The 20,859-nt window shown below is 33.4% G+C and overlaps 1 protein-coding gene across 2 annotated transcripts; it reads left to right on the forward strand.

Annotated features, from left to right (window-relative positions):
• The first annotated feature begins 218 nt into the window (after positions 1 to 218).
• POU1F1 (POU class 1 homeobox 1) lies at positions 219 to 17,012 on the forward strand. 2 transcript variants are annotated; one of them, XM_054482471.1, is made up of 6 exons: positions 219 to 482; positions 3,307 to 3,456; positions 11,895 to 12,119; positions 14,198 to 14,362; positions 15,110 to 15,170; positions 16,309 to 17,012. In XM_054482471.1, exons 1-6 carry the CDS (start codon positions 341 to 343, stop codon positions 16,517 to 16,519), a joined length of 954 nt encoding a protein of 317 aa, XP_054338446.1. In that variant the 5' UTR covers positions 219 to 340; the 3' UTR covers positions 16,520 to 17,012. The 2 variants fall into 2 exon arrangements, with proteins under 2 accessions (XP_054338446.1, XP_054338447.1); XM_054482472.1 differs by having other exon boundaries at positions 3,385 to 3,456.
• Positions 17,013 to 20,859: the final 3,847 nt, after the last annotated feature.

The following is a 20,859-nucleotide window of genomic DNA, read 5'->3' on the forward strand; positions in this document are numbered from 1 at the left end:
GTCTGAACTACTGAAGTTGTCAAATAGGGTTTCAGATTTCTCCCTTCCCCTCCATCTATACCCCAGAATCAGCTTCCTTCTCTGCCATGGATTATGTTTGGGGTAAAAAAGGAAGACAGTTCAGATTGATAAAGCAATACTCCTGGGAAAAGACTATTAACATGTATAAAGGGATTTCCTTGCAATATAAATACTAGCGCGCACCCTCCTGGTGCCTCAGAGCCTTCCTGATGTATATATGCAGGTAGTGAGAGTTGAATCGGCCCTTTGAGACAGTAATATAATAAAACTCTGATTTGGGGAGCAGCGGTTCTCCTTATTTTTCTACTCTCTTGTAGGAATGAGTTGCCAAGCTTTTACTTCGGCTGATACCTTTATACCTCTGAATTCTGACGCCTCTGCAACTCTGCCTCTGATAATGCATCACAGTGCTGCCGAGTGTCTACCAGTCTCCAACCAAGCCACCAATGTGATGTCTACAGGTACTGACTCCTATGACAGTTTACATATGACCGGGCCTAAAGATTTCAGAATGAATGCTTTGAATCTTGATAGTTAATAATCTCTTTGCATCTTTCATTTTACCCCTCCAATTTAATTTGCCTTAAGTGAAGTAAACATTAAGCATATCTAAAAAGCCAACATGCCAAACAATTTTTTAAAGAAATATTAGTAAGTGTAGTAATTTAAATCACTGTTGGCTTTGTTGTAAGGAAGAAAATCTGTTTTCTGCATAAGAAAAGAATGAACTTGGACATTTTAAATCTAAAAACCATTTTAATGGAAATATTATAGAATAAGGAGCAAATGAAATGATTATAAAATAACATAATATTTAAAAGGTGCTACTTCTTTATCTTAAAGGTTTATTCAGTTGTTAAATTACATTTACTACTACCTAAAAACAGCTATAAACCTTATATTAAACACAACAGAAAACTCTGAATATCAACAACAATGGATTTCATAGAATAAAATAATTGAGTTTTAATCAACATATTTTTAGCATAAGATACAGAAAATACAGCAAGAAATAACATGACATTTAAAGCCCATTAACTAAGGTAAATTTTCTTAAGAGTGTGTTCTGAAGACACTTACTTCACTTCTAACTAAGTTTTAACATTTATCTTACATAACTTTTTAAAACAAAAATTAAACTTAAGAATTCAAAGGCTCAACACAATCAGCCAAATACTTATGTTTTGCCAATGTGTTCATTCTTTATGCAGTAAGAAAGTGTTTTAGAGTTGATTTACAAATGAACAAAGACTTGGATTGAGTAAATTTCTTCCATTGAATAGCAATATAATATTCACTTTCCATTTGTTTTAAATGCAATTTTTCTCATATTTAGGAATGAAATTATACACATTTAGAAATCAAAATTTCAGTTGATACATTATTCTGATTTGAAGGATTTAAGCTCTATCTTTTATTTTTATTAAGCACTTTCTAAATATATGTGTAAGTTTGGCACCAATCTGCTGGATTTTAAAGAATCTAGAGGTCAGATATTTAGACTTTGGTAAAATCATTTAATGTAGAGATTTTTCAATATTACCTTTTAAATTAAATTTTGGGAATCTGCCAAAGATTTCTGTAATTTAATTTAAAGGATAATACAGGAAGTATCCTCCAACATAATTTTTGGAAAAGATAATAAACAGTTGTTATCAAAAATACATGCTATAAATATATCTAAGCAATTACCACATAGCTAATCATATATTTTAAATAGTAGTCATCCTATAGATTGAGAAAAATGAGAATAATACATATTTCTGTGTTTGAACATAATTTGGCCAGCATGAAAATAAAATTCAGAATCCAGGTAATAATCTAGAAAAATCTAATTTTATGCTCAAAATGCCATTTATTTACTGTAAAATAAGTAACAATTTATTTAGTAAATTAGTCTGTCCTGTATTTAACTTCCTAAAATCTGAAAAGCAAAAATTATTTAAGCCTTAAAATTAAAAAAGAATTATAACTAATAAAAGTGACCTACAAATGTTTTAAATGATAATAGTATTGATTTATAATTTTTTAATGAAATTTTAATCATATACATCTAATTGTCTAAGGAACTATTATAGAAACACTGACTTTAATGGGAACACTCGAGTATTAAATGTGTTTAATGATAATTTGTTTAATTTTGGAATGCACAGTAATGCATTATATGTAATCATTATATTGCAAAATGACTTTAGTTCTTTTGACTTACTATTTATAAAATAAAAATGTATACAGATTTTTAAAAATTAAAGATTTTTCTCTATTTTAAAATAATATATTTTACTTTATGAAGAGAAGGCATGTCTTTAACCACTAGTTTGTATATTGGTATTCTCAAAGGATTCTAACTATACTGTATAATATCTCATTTATTCAAGAAGATTAATTTATGAAAATTAATCAATATATTCAGAATATGAAGGAAAAAATTGAGAAAATAAAATATACAAGTAAATATTGGTTTTATTGTCAATATTTTGTGTTCCCTGTCAACTTGATAATTTGTGTTTAAAACTTGATAAAAGTCTAATAATTCCAATTTACTTCCAAAATACACATTGATCTCCTGAAGCATATAGCCATATATGAATGGTTATGTTTATGTACGGCTTTATGGATATTAAGTCACTCAATGAATGAACTCATTTTTTGACCAGCTTTATCATTAGAATGGTTGTATCAATTGTGTATATGCAGACAACTAACAACCTCATGGTTTCAACATCAAAATAAATAGATCACGTATTGTTACAGGTTTTTAACAGTACTCTGAATGCAGTGAGATTTTTATGATTGTATCTAATAAAAGGCTAGTTGCTCTGCCATTTCCACTTTGATGAAACAAATTTGTTAGACAAATAAGCAAAAATACACTGTTCAAGAGTGATTTTCTGTATTCATTCATACAGACTGCTTTATAATACCACGCAACGCAAGAATTTTAAAGGACTATTCTTCTAGTCGGCGAGTTGCAATGTCTGCATTGAACAGAACCAACAGGAATTCTGCAACTCCCAAAGAGCCAAGGTCTAAATTGGTCAGTCACCCCTTCATGGGGCACTCGTAGCCATGGCACAGAGCACAGGATAATTAATGAAGTCCGTTTTGGTGATTTATTATCTCGTTATATGAGACAAACTTTGATCCCCCCTAGTTTTAACCTACTGAGCAGAGAACTCACCCAAAATGAGAAAAAAAATTGGCATATAACTTTAAGAACCACATAAATGTGTATTTTTGAAATAAAATGAATGTGTCTTGAATCCTCATACATTTTCTTACCAGTCCCATCTATTTTGTCTTTGATCCAAACTCCTAAATGTTTGTGCACACATTTCTCGGTGACAACGTTGGGAAACACAGCAACGGGACTTCACTATTCTGTTCCTTCCTGTCATTATGGAAACCAGCCATCAACCTATGGAGTGATGACAGGTAAGAAAAGTTGTCTTTTACATGTTATTGAATTTGGGGACACTTAGACGGATTTTCTGGGCCTGAAAGAATTGTGATCAGAGTGTGACGTTTGATTTCTTAACTTTGAAAATTACTGTTAAAAATCACCACTTCTTGTTTCCTGCTCTGTGACACCCACAGAGACCACAGGGGTTATACCTATTTCCCTACTTACATATCCCTGAACTGCTGTGCTTCTTGAGTTTGCTTTGTATGGTTTTTATTCAAATTCACTGTTGTCAAACTGTTAGTTGTAACATGATGCTATTTGTAGGCTTACCTTCACTAAAAATATAGTAGCTACTAGACTCATGTGGCTATTTCAATTTAAATGTAAACTAAGTAAAATAAAATAAGATTTCAAATTCAGTTTCTCAGTTGCACTTGCTACATTTCAAGTGCTCAGTAACCACATGTGGCTAGCAACTCCCATATCGGACAGCACAGGTTTACAGAACACCCCCCTCATCATTATATTTCTTCTGGACATTTGGCCCATAAACATAAATAAGACATTGATTGAAGCTGAGAGTGATTGGCAGGGGCTTTAGTGATAGCTGTTTCAGGCTTTAGCAGTTCTTTCTGAATTTCTTCTGAGTGAGTCTTAACTGAGATTGAAATCATTGAAGTTACATACTTTTCTCCTATAGGTAAGTGAAGTATGACTGTATCAGTTATGGCTACCTGTTTATTGATCCTTCTATAAAGGCACTGAAGCACAGTTTTTGAGGAATGGGCAAATCTGGCTTATGAGATCTATTCATCAAAAATTCTTGCTTAATTTCGTGGCATGGCCACATAAGATTTTAATTATTTTTAAAAAGTGCACAGTTTTGTTGTGCACTTTTCATTTGTTGGTTTATTTTTAAAGAAATTCTTTGATATTTTATATTTATTACTACAGCAGGAAAAGAACTCTTATTGATGACAAACTAAAACTGTGTGAGTAAATGTGTGTGTGCGTGTGCATGGTGTGTGTGTATGTGTGTGATACTGAGGGAGAAACTGTGGATAAAGGAATCGCTTATTAGGGAAATCTTTTCTAATTGGCTTGTGTTTTGTTATGATCCAGATAAGCAGTTAAAAAAAAAAAAACCCAAACAAATATTGATTTATTCCTATAATTTTCAAGTAAAATGGAGCAAATAGTTTAATTTTAAATTTTTTAACCTTTGATGTCTCAAAATTTGTCCATGTAAGACTAAATAGAGCATTAAAACTTTAAAATAATAATCCAGAAAAATATTAGCTTCTCCTACATTCTAACAAGCAACATTCTGAATGAACCAGTATCCTAACATTCATGGTTAAATGAAGACTGGTGTTCTTAACAATGACCTGTAAATCCTGACGTCTTTTTTAAAAAAATTAAGAAATAAAGTCATATGTTTTCTTCCTCTCTGAAAATTGATTATTTATGATCAATATGCTTAATTAGTATTCATGGTTAATAAGAATAGCCCTACTCAATGATGAACTACTGTCATCATAAAATAAAATAGTAAAATAAATGCGTTTAGCTACTGTGGCCTTTACAACATTTTGATTACAGGACAGGAAATGACAAACACATGCTGCTGTTTCCTGGAGGGAAGACCTTACAGTTCATTTACAGGAACTCCCAGGAACCAAGGTACATTGTTAGTTTCTCTCTTAACCCAGCACAGAGGCAGTCCCTTCCAGTTGATTGAGGTTGGCACCAAGATTAAAACCAGTCACAGAGCAGCGGCCAATAATCTCTTGCCCAAATACCTTCAGATAATTTTTGCTACCAACTCCCACCCCGCCAAATCAAAGAGGGCCACCACTGGCCTCGGGAGTTTGCAGCTGGCCTCAGAATTCTAACACCTGCTTCCAGGAGTGGAGCCAATATGCCAATGTTCACATTGAGAGCATTGGCACCTCATGTATTTCTGATACAAGTTTCCTCCAGCACGAACTCAACAAACCCTCTTCCATGAACCTCTTCCTCATTTCAGTTAAAATGAAAAGACCCCTGGAAGGGCCTTTCAAAATGATTCAAAACCCTGGCTTAGTGACATCAAGAGCAGAAGACTTACACCAAGGTTTGGCGCTATCACTGTGGTCTTAAAATTAAATATATTCTGTGACTGAAAGAAAAACTCACCATCACAAGCACAAAGATATTTGAATATTTTTTAGAGGGATTATTAAATCCCTTTCAAAAATTTTGTTAAAATGTGATATGCTTTAAATGTCAGAATGTCTATATTGGGACATAATTCAGTATTAGCATTTGCTTCATGAGAGATTAGATCTTAGAGAATCTGAGTTCTCCTGACTTTATCCCCAGTAAAGCTGCATAAATTGAGTTACAAAATACAGCATTTCAGAAATAAGAGAGAAAAGGTAAATAAGAGACAAATGTATAAAGTACACAGTAGAAACCTGATTATGTCATTTGAATTTTCTGAGAAGTCTTAAGGCATTAATCAAATCAGCCACTTGCACACAATCCACAGAAGTGTCTTAACAACAACAATGACATGGTGTCACATACTCTATATAAAAGTGAAGCTACAGAAAGAACTATATTTCTAAAATACGTGAAATTACTTTATTTTCATATGGTTATTTCATCACCCATACTCTGATGCTTACATTTAGTTTGAGCATTTCATTAAATTAATAACTCACAGGAAAAGAAGAGCTATAACTAATATTTTGTCAGGTTGGTAGGTAGAATTTTAATGATCAGATGAATCCACTGTACCTAATAGTCCAGATGCGGGCAAAAGAAAGAGAATGACTAATTGGGAGTAATGAATTATCCATGCCATTAACTAATTACTAACATTGTTCAAGTGATTAACACCTCTGAGTTCCAATGTCTTCATATCCAAGTTGCGGTGGGTACTACAACTCTGTTGGGGTTGAGTAGTAGCAAATTTGTGTCAGCTCAAAATGATTTCTCTTTTGACCTTCTCTTCACGTATTCTTGCAGCTGAATTCCTTCTGTCCTTTCACTCCTGAGAACTTAGAGAATTCAAATCAACACCTTACAGTACAAATAATAGAAAACCGAGAATTACAGATGCTGTTCAAAGTCTCTCCTAGATAAACACAAAACAAAACAAAATATCAAAAAAAAAGTTCTCAAAACTCTGACTCTTGGGTTTCTGAGATTGTTTCTGTTCTCCAGTATCTGAAGCAGAGTAGAATTCAGGAAACAAGCTCAATGGGGGTTCACCCTTTCTGCTGTTCTGTGGAAACAGCAAATCAACCTCACCGTAACGAATGTTAAACCCACCATCCTTACATGATGTAGTGGCCAAACCAAAAAGTAGTGTGAATGTCCTTGCTTTAAAAGTTCAATTCAAGGGGAAAACAAAACAAAACAAACAAACTTGTTTAAGTCCCAAGAGTTTGGGACTTAAACAAGATGATGAGCATCCAATTCTTTTTGATGAGAAGTGGATATTAAAAGAAAAGATTGTTATGGCTGAAAATATTCTCGCTGCCTGGGCTAACACAGAAGAAAACGGAAATCAGCCTGGCAATTTACAGGGGGAAATAGTCTATTTTGGAGCCCAGCTTTTCATTTTTTGAAATTTGAAATTTTTTTTTCTTAATTTACTTCTTTTGTTTGGTTCTTTGTTTTATTCGGCCCTAAGTTGTTCTGGTTGTAACAACTCTAAGGAAACAATTCTGAAAATCTTTTGCTTCCGCATCATGAAAGGTCTTTTGGTAGCAGTAACATGATGTATTTTCACTTCCAGACGAGGGGTTGGCAACCCTTTTCTGTAAAGAACGAGACAGTAAATATCTCCACCTTTCTAGTTTTTGTTGCAACTATTCAAATCTGTCATTGTAGCAGGAAAGCAGTCACAGGCCGTGTGTAAAGAAATAGGCATTTCAAATTAAACTTAATTTACAAACACAGGCAATGGGCCCCTGTTGTACACAGATAGGATTTACCAATACACAAAAGTGAAAAGATCACAGTGGAAGTTTATAATTTCCTTTGGATTTTTATGCCTAAGCAACACAGGGGAATATACGGAAATATTCAGATACATGTTCCTGTGCACGTTACAAGCACAGCAGGGTGGCGTATTTTACTATGTCCCTCTGCTTCCTCTGTTTGTTTTTTTAAGGCATCAAGCCAGTAACCTGAGATGATGTTGTCAGCTAACCACATGCTGCAAAGATCAGTTTGCCCCATGCTATGGTACATTGAGTCAGCGCCTAGTAAGGCAGCCCTATCTCTGACCCCCATTGCCTGCTTTAAAAGATTTACCTCTGTTTTTCTCCCTCCTCTGTCACACAGAAATGCATACATAGCAATTTAGAAAGGCTCTGGTGAATTAATCTTCAATGTGAAAATGTATTTGGAACTACTGTGTGCAAACACTTCTGAGCTATGTGTGTGTGTGCTGTCCAGGCCTCAAGAAAATTTTTCTTTATCCATGTTTCAGAAAATGTTGATGAGACCTCTGTTGCACATGAGTCACAACATCTTTTATCTTATTCCTACTTTTTGCAGTAATCTAGGTTTTAAAAAGATTTGAAAAACATATTGCTATACATATCATCCCAATCACTCTCAACACTCCCCCAAATGCAGGCTCAGATGCTAGAAACAGAAGTTCGTTTGGCTGTTCTTTTAAATTGTTGTGATGAAATTCTGTGTGAAGTTAGTTCCAGGAAATCTGTGACCTTGCAGATGATTGTAGATACTTTCGTATAATGGAAAATAAAAGTAAGCCTGGTGCAGTGGCTCACAACTGTAATCCCAGCACTTTGGGAGACTGAGGCAGGCAGCTTACCTGAGGTCAAGAGTTTGAGACTAGCCTGGCCAATATGGTGAAACCTTGTCTCTAAATAAAAAATTATAAATAAAAAATAAATTAAAAAATACAAAAATTAGCCGGGTGTGGTGGCAGGCGCCTATAGTCCCAGCTACTCGGGAGGCTGAGGCAGGAGAATCGCTTGAAGCTAGGAGGCATAGGTTTCAGTGAGCCGAGATGGTGCCACTGCACTCCGGCCTAGGGAACAAGAGCAAGACGCTGTCTCAAAAAAAAAAAAAAAAAAAAAAAAGGGAAAGGGAAAAAAAAAAAAAATGTATCACATCACATTTTCCTTCTTGTTCTGGATGCCAAACCTTGGAGCATGGTATTTTCTGTGTACTTTTCATGGATTCCATTCAAATTTGTTTTCTATGTGTCCACTTTCCCAGAGTACTTACAATGTATAAACTACCTTTCAATTTTTGTGGCTGGGTTCTGTGGCTTATACCTATAATCCTAGCACTTTAGGAAGCTGTGGCAGGAGGATTGCTTGAAGCCAGGAGTTTTGAGACCAGCCTGGGCAACATAGTGAGATCCCGTCTGTGCAAAAAATTTAAAAAATTAGATGAGGATGGCGGGGCATGCCTGTAGATTCTGCTTAGGATGCTGAAGTGGGAGTATGGCTTGGGGCAGGAATTTGAGTGACTTTACCACTGCACTCCAGTCTAGGAGACAGAGTGAAACCCCATCTCCAAAAATAAAGAATAAATAAGCAAACAAACAAATAAACAATTTTATGGAAACAGGGATGACACACTTTATATATATTTTATTGTAATATTTTTTGTGGAAAAGTGTTTGTTTAATATAGCCAAAGGCGTTTAAATGCAGAGAAAACCTTTTAAAGAGAAGTTATTTAATTTACCTGATTATAGACTGCCTGGAAAATGAACCGGGCAATTCTTTTGATGTGGCTTACTGCGATGCTTATTAGACTTCAGTTCTAATTTAAACAGCAAAGATAATTCGTTGGGCACTGGAGGAAAGTTATTTAATTTCTTTCTACTTAAATTTCCTACATTGTAAATTATGGGGCAAACATATATCTTTCCTGACTCATTTTTTGTATAAGGATAAAGATGATGACACATGTGAAATTAACACAACACAAAGTGTTGCATAGAAGATTTGTAGCAGTACATGATTATAATCAGCAAGAGAAATTGAAAATAATAATAAAATCTGATAACAAATTTAGACCTTATAATATGTGTATGTAAAAAACACACAAATTGTTTATATAAAATAAACATAATTTGACATAGGTTAAATGAGTTATCTAAAGTGTCTTAAAATATGTTAAATGTACAAAATCCAACAGTAGCCTGGCTTTTCTTTGTACTCTTTCTCAGGGTATTTTATGGTTAAATGTAGGAAGTGATACCTGATGGACCTAAATAATAAAAGAAGGGAAGGTTTTATAAATATATGTGAGAATCAATTCTGAAAGCATAAGCACAAAACAAGTCTTCAGATAAATATCAGATTAAATAAATGCTAACATAAATGTCATCAGTTTTCTTTTACATCTATTAGTCCTTCTTTTAATTTAGCAGAAAATTAAAATTAATAAAAAGCTAAAAATGAACCCCACGGCAATAAACGTTTTGAAGAAAAGCTATATAATAAAAGAAAAGTTGGTAAAATTACTTTTAAAAATGTTCTCTGGTCTGATCAAGATGCCACACAATAAAGCATATAATGGATAGTTAACTGACTTTTACTAAAGTAAACCTGGACAGTTTTGGTTTGTAAAAGTAGTAGGAATTTTTTAAAGACAAAAATAGTTTCTTTCACATCTTTTTCCCAGCTTTAGAGCAGACAAATTTATTTTATGCTAATTTGTTTAATCTCTCATTTGTATGTTTACTTTGTTTTAAAAAAATATATACCCTATTAGATGGGGTGCACTTTATAATTACATATTTTTATATAAAAAATATAAACCAACAATTTGCTGAGTTATGGTATTCTTTGCTCGTTATATATTGATATATTAATGTAAGATTTATGTATTCTGGAAAATATATTATTACTCATGTCTTTGATTTGAAAATGTATGTGTGGAGAAATTATAGGTAGCATGAACTCTTGATGCATTTTTTTCCAGTAAGTTTCTAGGAATAATTATTGCATGTATTCCATAGTAATGTATTTTAAAATATTTATATTTATAAGAAAATGATTAATTACTCAATATTTTTATATAAAAATGTCTTGCTTATACAATCATGCTTCTATGTGGCACATTGGTTCCAGGACCCCCAAGGATACCAAAATCTTCGGATGCTCAAGTCCCTGGTATAAAATGGTGTAGTATTTGCATATAACTTAGGCACATCCTCTACCTTAAATCATCTCCAGATTACTTATAATTTCTAAATCAATGTAAATGCTATGTAAATAATTTTTATACTGTATTGGGTTTTTTATTTGTATCATTTTTATTCTTGTGTTGTTATTTTTTACTTTATTTTTTAAGTGTATTTAATTCACCGTTGCATCAATCCATGAATGCAGAACCCATGGATATGGAAGGCACACTAGACATGTCATTTAATATAAATTGAAGTAGAATCTTTGTCGATAAAAATTGTAATGTATTGATAAAGAAAACAAGAAACAAAATGTGTTGGAATTTGGCTTATATACTGTCCTCTCACCTATACTTCCCAACTGAGATAGACCCTTCCAATGAAAAAGGAAATCTGGAAGCAATTGTGTAATAATTTCAGACCTTTTTACATTTTTTGTGATTTAACATATCCACTCAATAGAGTCAATGCTTTATCATTTATCGGTAATTACTTATCATATATAAAGTTGCAACCTTTCTTGCTTCTTATCTTTGCTTTTCCTTAAATAATAATCAAGAAATTGTTCTACTGTATTGTATACTTTTCAAGAAATCTTGTTAGTGACATTTTAATAGAACTTTTAAGGTTACCTTTTGTTATTATTTAATCACTCCTCAAGCCTATTTAGCCATATTAATGTATTTTATCTTCTCATCATTCTCTTTCTGCCTGCCTTCATTTAATTAAAAAAGATGTGATTATTTCTTAATAAAATCAAGTTTTTACTGATTAACTAGTGGGGCATTTTTATATTGTGAAATCAATTTCCCAATCACAAGAAAACTTCTCAGCATAGCACTTAGCCGAAGCGTTTAGTGCCGTGATTACAACAAACATCACCCATTATTTATTCAATGAATTAAGAAAACAGAGTTCAATGCATAGATTCTGGTTAGAGTTCAACCTCAGATTCCCAGGAATAGGTGTCATTTAAGAGAAAAACATGATAGAAAATGTATACTTCTGAGAGAAGTTGTTTGTTTCTATTTTAGTTATTCGCAGTCCTCTGCTTCTTCCCTTTAACCCTATCTTTGGTTTTGCTGCTCTGGAGAAGGTAGAAGACAAATAATCTCAATTCTACTAGGCTACTTTGACTCCTTCTTCGGAAGACTGAACGTGAGGTAACCTTTTAAGTACTGAGACAGGCTAGAGCAGAATAAGGGGCTAAATCAGGCAAAACCCTTTCTTATATAGAAATAAGGAGAATGACAAATGGTCTTTTTCATTTTATTTCTGTGTTTACTCACAGGTAGTTTAACCCCTTGTCTTTATAAATTTCCTGACCACACCTTGAGTCATGGATTTCCTCCTATACACCAGCCCCTCCTGGCAGAGGACCCCACAGCTGCTGATTTCAAGCAGGAACTCAGGCGGAAAAGTAAACTGGTGGAAGAGCCAATAGACATGGATTCTCCAGAAATCAGAGAACTTGAAAAGTTTGCCAATGAATTTAAAGTGAGAAGAATTAAGTTAGGTATGTGCTTGTTAAAGGCAACAGGAAAAAGAACTTGGTCTGCAAATCTTTATTGCTGTTAAATCTCTTATATGTTGCTAAAAAGTACAAGATGATTCTCATTCTTCATCTCTACTGTGGACGTAGTTAGTTGTTATGGAAATCCTCCAAAAACATTTGTTTTCTTATAATTTCTTAAGAGCCTAAATACATAATTTTTAAATTTGTAAATTTAAATAAAGAGTAAATAATACTCTTTCAAATCTTACCTCAACATTAGTTTTGAAGTGCCCGTTTTTATCTATATTTTATTTGAATTTTTGAATAGGCCACACATTCATATGATTCCCAAGTGCAAAAGAGTATAAGTGACATGTATCCCTTCTGCTTGCTCTTTCTGTATATCATTGTTGTTAGTTCCTTGTGTATCTCTCCAATGATATCTCATGGATATATAAGTAAATATATATGGAAATATATATATTGTGCCAAACATATGTATTATTTGAAGTTTTCAGTAGTAATTTTTCTTGAGCTTCTTTTCCTTTGTGGGGCTGTCAAGTTCCACTTTATGAATATACCGCAATTTATTTGACCAGTCCTCTACTGATGAAATTCAGGTGGTTTCTGATCTTTGGCTGATAAAAAAAATACCATGATGATTAACCCTATAAATGTTATTTTGCACTCATATAAATACATGTGCAGGAAAAATGTTAGAAGCACAATTGCTTGATCAAAAGTATGTGTACTGGTAATTTTGATAGATGTTATCAAACTGGTCTCTAGAGACGTTGTACCAAATTTTACTACCACCGTGAGAATCTTTTTCACCATCCTCAGGCTATATAAACTCCAAAATGGCATAAGTTTTCAAAATCTATTTCTTTTTATTTTCTCCTTAATGATATCTCCAGCATCTAGAAGAGTCTAACTAGAACACAAAATAAATAAATGGTGGTTGAAGGAAAAATATGCTGTTAATCTTTTAGATCTTTGCAAATCAGACAGGTCAAAGTGACATCTCACTGTTATTTCATTTAAAATTTCTTTTATTATGAGTGTAAAGTGTATTATTTAATATGCTTGACAATCATTTATATTTCCTTTTGTGTGAACTATCTGTTCAGAGGCTTTGCTCACTTTCTACTGAAGTGTTTTTAAAATAAAACTACTATAACAACTGACTTTGGTTAAATTGCATACAATTGTGTATATTTTTTAATGGATTGAAATAATAGTTCAAGCCTCTGCACTTGCAGAATGAACCATAGATAATGTAATAAGAATATTTATTGATGGGCATCATATGCAACCGTTTTATACATATAGGTATATAGCCTTAGGTCCTGAAATAATATGCAGCTATTACATGTAATAAGCACAGTAGTAGGAATCTTTGTGAAATTCATTTTCAGTTTTCTATTTATATTACTGTGAATGTTTCAAATTATATGTTATTTCAGCTGTACTCTAAAAATGTTTGCAACAAACAATAAGGATCATTAGTCTGAAGACACAGGCATTACCAAAAACTATAAAATGGGCTCAGAGGTATACGTGAAATGTGTAATCATAGCCTCTTAATAAATATGGTTTTAGGGAAAGTAGCATAATTCTTAGTTTTATTTAGTACCCTTCAACAATATCATTGAATCTTTTAGAGTTGAAATAAAAATTTTATGACATATAACCATATATTTTATGCATTATGGTAATATATTAAAATTTTTTGAGCATATATTATTTGATACTTAACAATAATGATTAAAAAAAGCCACAATTTTCAAGTGCCTTATAAAGTATTTAGGATACACCTAAACACTGGCTAAATATTATGAATGGCAGATGTTTCTATCTGAATTCTTTCGGTGACTAGATAAAAGTAATTTATTAACTAGAAGAAATATGTTTTGAGGTATCGGACAAGTACTTCAAAGTATAATGAATCTTACTAAAAAATTCTGATTTGCCAAGAATATGTAGTTAAAAAACAGTATGTAATAGTTGACAAAGATAACACAGATTTGTGTGACAATGAACCAAAATTAACATTTCCTGGAAAGTTGGAGCTGATGATCTTTATTGTCCCTTCACAGGATACACCCAGACAAATGTTGGGGAGGCCCTGGCAGCTGTGCATGGCTCTGAATTCAGTCAAACAACAATCTGCCGATTTGAAAATCTGCAGCTCAGCTTTAAAAATGCATGCAAACTGAAAGCAATATTATCCAAATGGCTGGAGGAAGCTGAGCAAGTAGGAGGTACTAAACTGTGTCTCTGAAGGCTGTGCTGTGTTTTAACCTAAAAATAATGGCTTCAATAGGTAGGATTAATGCTAAAGCAGGAGGTTTGAGGGTTTTTTTCCCTCCTTTTCTCTTTGAGATGAAAAATAAACATTTTATTATGTCACACTAAAACCAACAACAAAAAAGGAAGGGCAATGTAAGTGTGGAAATAAATTTATTGAGGAGAGAATAACCTACATAAGGAAAGCTTACAAGGTAGGTTGGCATCAGCAAGAAGGGGTAAAATATTTTTTTACACATCCATTTTTTTCCTCTCTTTTATAGTAGAGAAATTATATATGAATCACATTTGTATCCTAATATTAGTGTACACAAACATTTGCACACACCAGTCTTCCAAGTAAATAATACAAGCAATTGCTAGATATGCAACTTAATGAGATAAAATTATCTACCCATACAAATGTCAGGGCTTGATAAAGAGTGAGGTTTGAGAGTATTTACAGCAAGCATTCCAACAAAAGTAAAGTGAAGATATTATTTTTAGAAAGTGTCTTTGCAAAGTTAATATTTATTTCTGTGTTGAGATTTTTCCCTATGGTCTGTAATAGAAAATGACTTAGACTGCAAAAATTTAAGACAAAAATGTCTGGCATTTTTATTTTGCATTGTTTTATGAAGAAAATTTGAAATCCAAATCAGATAGTTTTTTATAAAAAGTCTGCTTTGTGTTTGTAATTATCTCTCTTTTCCACATTATAGCTTTGTACAATGAAAAAGTGGGAGCAAATGAAAGGAAAAGAAAACGAAGAACAACTATAAGGTATTCTTTATATTAAAAGTTACTAGAGGACAAAACTTGTGTTTTATAAATGGAATGAGCATTTGAGTGTAATGCAGGTGTAACATAACATATAAATGTAAGTGAATTGGGAGGCCAAGGCGGGCCTGAGGTCAGGAGTTCAAGACCAGTCTGGCCAACATGGTGAAACTCTGTCTTTACTGAAAATATAAAATTTAGCCGGGCATGGTGGTGGGTGCCTATAATCCTAGCTACTCTGGAGGCTGAGGCAGGAGAATGGCTTGAACCCGGGAGGTGGGGGTTGCAGTGATCCGAGATTGCGCCCCTGCACTCCAGCCTGGGCGACAGAGCGAGACTCCGTCTCAATAATAATAATAATAATAATAATAATAATAATAAATAATAATGTAATAACTTAATTGTGAGAAATGGAGAGCTAATAATTTTTAACATTTGATGGAAAATTGTGTGTTGTTTGATTCAAGAACACTTTTGTCCCAAAATTTTGAATACAAACAGAAAGAAAACAATCACTTCTAAGAGAGTGGCCATATCTTCTCACCTTTTAGCTATAGCTTATTGCTCTGGCAATGTAGTTTCCATGGTGTCTATAGTATTTAAAAATGTGACACTAGTAATCAGTGTTCTGGTCTCTTAAAGTTCAACATGACCTCTTGCATTTTAACCCAGAAAGATTGTTCATTGATCTTTTTGTAGTTTCTGTGAGACATGCTTAGGAAATACTAAAAGACAGGTTTTGTTTTGGTTGGTCAGTTGTTTACTAGAGATTTCCTTTATCGTAAACAGCCCTAAATGATTTTGGGGAGATATTTAGAAATGTCTAGGAAAATGTTCATTTTCTTTTCAAGAACTCAGTGCCCTCTGGTGGCACAAAGTGGGATAAGCATAGAAAGCCTGGGTCCCCTACCTAATTCTTTCTGTGACTCGTGTAACTCTACCTTACATAAGACAAAACATCTACATATTTAACACATTATACATTTGTCCTTGTTAAAGTGTCTTGCAAGTGTGTTCAGAGTTTTTAAGTTTCCTTTTCATGTTAATATTTAGGAAATTCAACCTACCTTAATTTTGATCTGCCAAAAAAAACTTCACTAAAAACAACATAATTTCACCCCCTATGTCCACCCAACCCCAGCATTGCTGCTAAAGATGCTCTGGAGAGACACTTTGGAGAACAGAATAAACCTTCTTCTCAAGAGATCATGCGGATGGCTGAAGAACTGAATCTAGAGAAAGAAGTAGTAAGAGTTTGGTTTTGCAACCGGAGGCAGAGAGAAAAACGGGTGAAAACAAGTCTGAATCAGAGTTTATTTTCTATTTCTAAGGAACATCTTGAGTGCAGATAAGATTTTTCTATTGTATAATAGCCTTTTTTTTTCCGTTTCATTCCTTTCTCTTCCTCAACAAAAACAGAAATTACTTGGTTGACTTAAAATCATTTTATATCAATAGCTTTTACAGAAGCTTTACTTTTCCACTTTTTTTTTAAAAAAAGAAACCAACAATTTAAATTATATTGATGTTATTTACTTAAAATAATTATTCTCAGAAGCCACATTATCCATTTTAAGCCAAATATATTAACAGTAATAAAATGATCTCTCTGTCTCTCCCTCTCTCTTTCTCACACACACACAGACATGAGTATGGGTTTATAAGTTCCTTTTCCAAACATGTTTATTAGCTTTTTTAACATTTAAGTCAGTAATGACACATATGTAAAGCACATCACCAGAAATATCCAATTCAAAAATTAATTAACCAATGTTCTGCTTTCTACCAGCTCTACTAGTTTGTCTGAACTAAAAGTTTTGAACTTAGAGCTGGAGCTGTCTCATAGTTTTGTTACTCCCTTTAGGAATAAACCTCAATCAGAATTGATACTTTGAAGCTAAAAGTTAGGGCATAGCTGATAGAACTGTTTCAAAAGAGATTTGTAGAAACATTAATTTTTGATCTTTTTATTCTTCCTAAATATTAGCTTTTTGATGTGTAGCTGTAGAAAATAATGCTTCATGGATTCTTGAGCCTCAAACCATTAGTCTGTAAGCTGCAACAGCACAGGAAGAGATCTGGCTTGTTTGGTGTTCTCTCTCCAGGGCTTGGGAAAGTTCTTGCTCATATTAGGCACGCAATCTTTGTTAAATGAAGGAGTGTAAGGTTAACAATGGCTACAAATGTGAACGGTGTCACCTAATTTTAAATTATAATGTTTTTGAAATCTCACAATCTAGAAAATCATCCAGGTTTCTATAACAAGACATGATCACTTTGGTATAATTGATTAGAATCTTATTTACTATATTTGTAAAAAGTTTGACATATTGAGATTTTAATTTTAATTCTGAGAATTGTATCAAAAATAACATATTTATTTAAGTTATAAGAATGCATTTCCTTGAAACATGCTAGTACAAGCAAACTGTAATGTGATATTAACTTAGAATAGTGACTTTTTTGCATTTGGAATGTAAATCTGCTGGCTATGTTTATCTAACTTATTTTATATAATAAAAGTGGTAACAATTAGACCAAATTTCATTGTTGAATTAGAATGCTTACTAAATAAATTATACTGTCCAGTCTCTTTTTATGATATTATTAAAGACCTAGCATTTTTACAGGTCATAATCTACATAGATCATATATGTATGTTCATACATAATCACCATCGATTGGATGGGTAAAATTTGATATATTACTAACAAAGATAGACATTTAACTAACAAAACAGCTTTCAGTGGCCTAATCATGCATGCTTAAGCACACATTTAGCATCCAAAAGATATTAAATACAACATTCTTATTTTAAGAGTAAATTCCAAATTATTCAGCCACACAGGCATTCAAGTTCCTTCTCTGGATAACTCAGTATTTCTTGGCCTACTTAAAACATATTAACTGGGGAAGGGATTCTTTAGTTTGCTAAAAGCCAGATCATGTATACATAAATGTATACATATATATGCAAAAATGTATATAGGCACTTTGAAACTTGCAAATAGAAACAAAATGTCATGCAATATAAATCTAGATTAGTGATGTTTTGCATTTTAAATATGATTCCTCCGGTAATGTTTACTCTTACTTTATGTAACAAAAATAAGCATGTATATATGCTTACATCATCAATATATGTTTAGATCATAAGCAGTATTATCAAACATCCATCCATAAGGTCATTCTTTTCAAGTTTAGACACTACCAGTATTGGGAACCATGTTTTTTCCCTAAAAGAAATTATTTTAATACTTACTATTGAAATAGCAAATTATTATTATTATTATTATTATTATTGAGACAGAATCTTGCTCTGTCACCCAGGCTGGAGTACAGTTGCATGATTATTGTTCACTGCAGCCTCAGTCTCCTGGGCTCTCCACTCCACTTCAGTCTCCTGAGTAGCTGGGACTACAGGTGCCACGCCACCATGCCTGGCTATGTTCAAAATTTTTGTAGAGACAGGGTCTCCCTATGTTGCCCAGACTGAACTTGAACTCCTAGACCTAAGCAATCCTCCCTCCTCAGCCTCCCAAAGTGCTGCCCAGTGAAATAGCAGTTATTTGCCAACTGATATGGTTTGGCTGTGTCCCCACCCAAACCTCATCTTGAACTGTAGTTCCCATAATCCCCACGTGTGGTGGGAGGGACTAGATGAAGATTAAGGGGGCTGTTTCCCGCATGCTGTTCTTACAATAGTTAGTTCTCATGAGATCTGATGGTCTTATAAGGGGCTTTCCCCTTAGCTGGGCTCTCATGCTCTCTCCTGCCGCCCTGCAAAGAGGCACCTTCCACCATGATTGTAAGTTTCCTGAGGACTACCCGGCCAGTAAATACCAGTAACTCATTTGTATTAATGTTTTGTATTATACAAAACTCATTTATATCAAGACTACTTTCTAACTACATTAAAATGATACTTTAATATATTTTGATTAATCTTCAAAATAAAATGGTTAATGCCATTTAGAATCCTAAACCTCAATTAAACAAATGACATATAATTCACTGTGTAGACTGATATGTTCATACTTTGGGGAATAAATGACAAAGGCTGACTGTAGCCATAGTCTTTCCCTCTTACATATTTGTGAGCTCTTTAAGTCTTCAGGAATTCAGTAGAGTTGTCCATTAAAATGGAAGAAACATGTTTGTCATTTCTACTAGTTTGGTACATTCAACTTTACCTATTAAAGGTGGCTGATAAACTCATCCGTACAATTTACCTTTCCATCTCTAAAGGTGTAAAGGATTTGTCTAGTCAGAAAAATATTTTCAGTGTTTGGGGATGGCTGGGGGGTGTGTGTATTTTCAAGTTGTTGGGGGAATGTGGTGTTCCAACAGTAGGACACCTGAAATCAGGCTTCACAATCTTCAGGCTTCCTCTAAGGCAACATCAATCCAACTGACTACTAAAACAACTAAGCTCAGAATGGTTTTGAATCCTCAGTTTCTACAGAGAGGAAATTGGAAGGTTGATCTGTGTTTCTGAAGTTGCCAAAACCTTTTCATGCACAGTAATGGCATCAAAGGGACAGGTCATCACAGGTCTCTTTTGAGACCAGGAAAACCTGGTCTGTTTTAACATAGAAGTGCCTAAAATAAGAGTACATATTTCAATTAGGCCCACAGAGATCAGGTGAGAAGTATGGCAACTAGGATGGTAGGAAATGCACATTTTGGCCGAAAAGAGAGTACCAGGTTTTCTCTAAAGGCATTCAAATGCAAAAAGTAAAACATACATCACTGTGCAAGTCAAACAACATAAAGCCCATAGGCTGACAGCTTCCTCTCTCTGGTCCATAGGGTCACAATCTTGAGCCCCTTTCCATTAGCTCTTGCAATAACCAGATACTCCCCTCAGAGCACACAGTACAGTCTGTGCAACATAATCATCTGACAGATGGTCATTTTATAAGAACAGGTGCTATCATTAGTATTGACATTTTCGTATCACATTCTACTTCTCTGGTACTCTGAAATTTCCCCCATAAATAACTTTTTCATTTGGTAACAAAATGTGGCTTTGGGCTACATCCTTTTCAGTAATAGAGATACTCTTCTATTCTTTCTATGGCAACCTCTTGTTTGATTATGGCAACCTCTTGTTTGATTACAATTGTTAAATATTTATTTTTGTGCCTAAAGAAGTCAGAAAAAGCAGGTTAAAAAAACCCAGTGTTTTCATTAAGCTCAATCTATAAGAACCCTTATTTCTTATTCTTTAAGGGCTCAAAACTAACTGTTTTCTTTTTAGCAAAGGATAGAGTAACATTACAAATTTACAGTGACAGTGATTGTGAAAACTACCACCAGAACACTTTATAAATGTAGCCAAATCAGAATGATCTCTCTGTCTTTTATGTCCAAATTCTTTTGTGGTATCCGTGTTTGACTGAAATGAAATAAGTCACTGGGACTTATACATTCAAAAATAAAAATGTTTAATCCCTGGGAATACTGGGAAAAAATTAATGTGAAACCACCAATTCTTAGGCTTATTACATTCACAAACATTAGTCTTGTACCAATTATTTCTTAAAAAGATAAGTTTTTTTTTTTTAATGTAACTAGCAGAGTTTATCTAATTGTACTTCTAGGAAAATAATAAAGATCATTCTTTTGAAAGATTACCAAATATGCATAAAGTTTTTATTTTAGCAGAAACCAAAAAGACCAAAAAAGG

This window comes from Pongo pygmaeus, chromosome 2, assembly GCF_028885625.2.
Source record: "Pongo pygmaeus isolate AG05252 chromosome 2, NHGRI_mPonPyg2-v2.0_pri, whole genome shotgun sequence".
Lineage (NCBI taxonomy): Eukaryota > Metazoa > Chordata > Mammalia > Primates > Hominidae > Pongo > Pongo pygmaeus.

What these genes read in the sequence shown, in the direction of transcription:
- POU1F1 (XM_054482471.1), top strand. Translation starts at nt 341, where the DNA reads ATGAGTTGCCAAGCTTTTACTTCGGCTGATACCTTTATACCTCTGAAT. An exon ending in AACCTATGGAGTGATGACAG is followed by an intron (nt 3,457 to 11,894) that starts GTAAGAAAAGTT and finishes GTTTACTCACAG; the next exon opens with GTAGTTTAACCCCTTGTCTT. An exon ending in AGTGAGAAGAATTAAGTTAG is followed by an intron (nt 12,120 to 14,197) that starts GTATGTGCTTGT and finishes GTCCCTTCACAG; the next exon opens with GATACACCCAGACAAATGTT.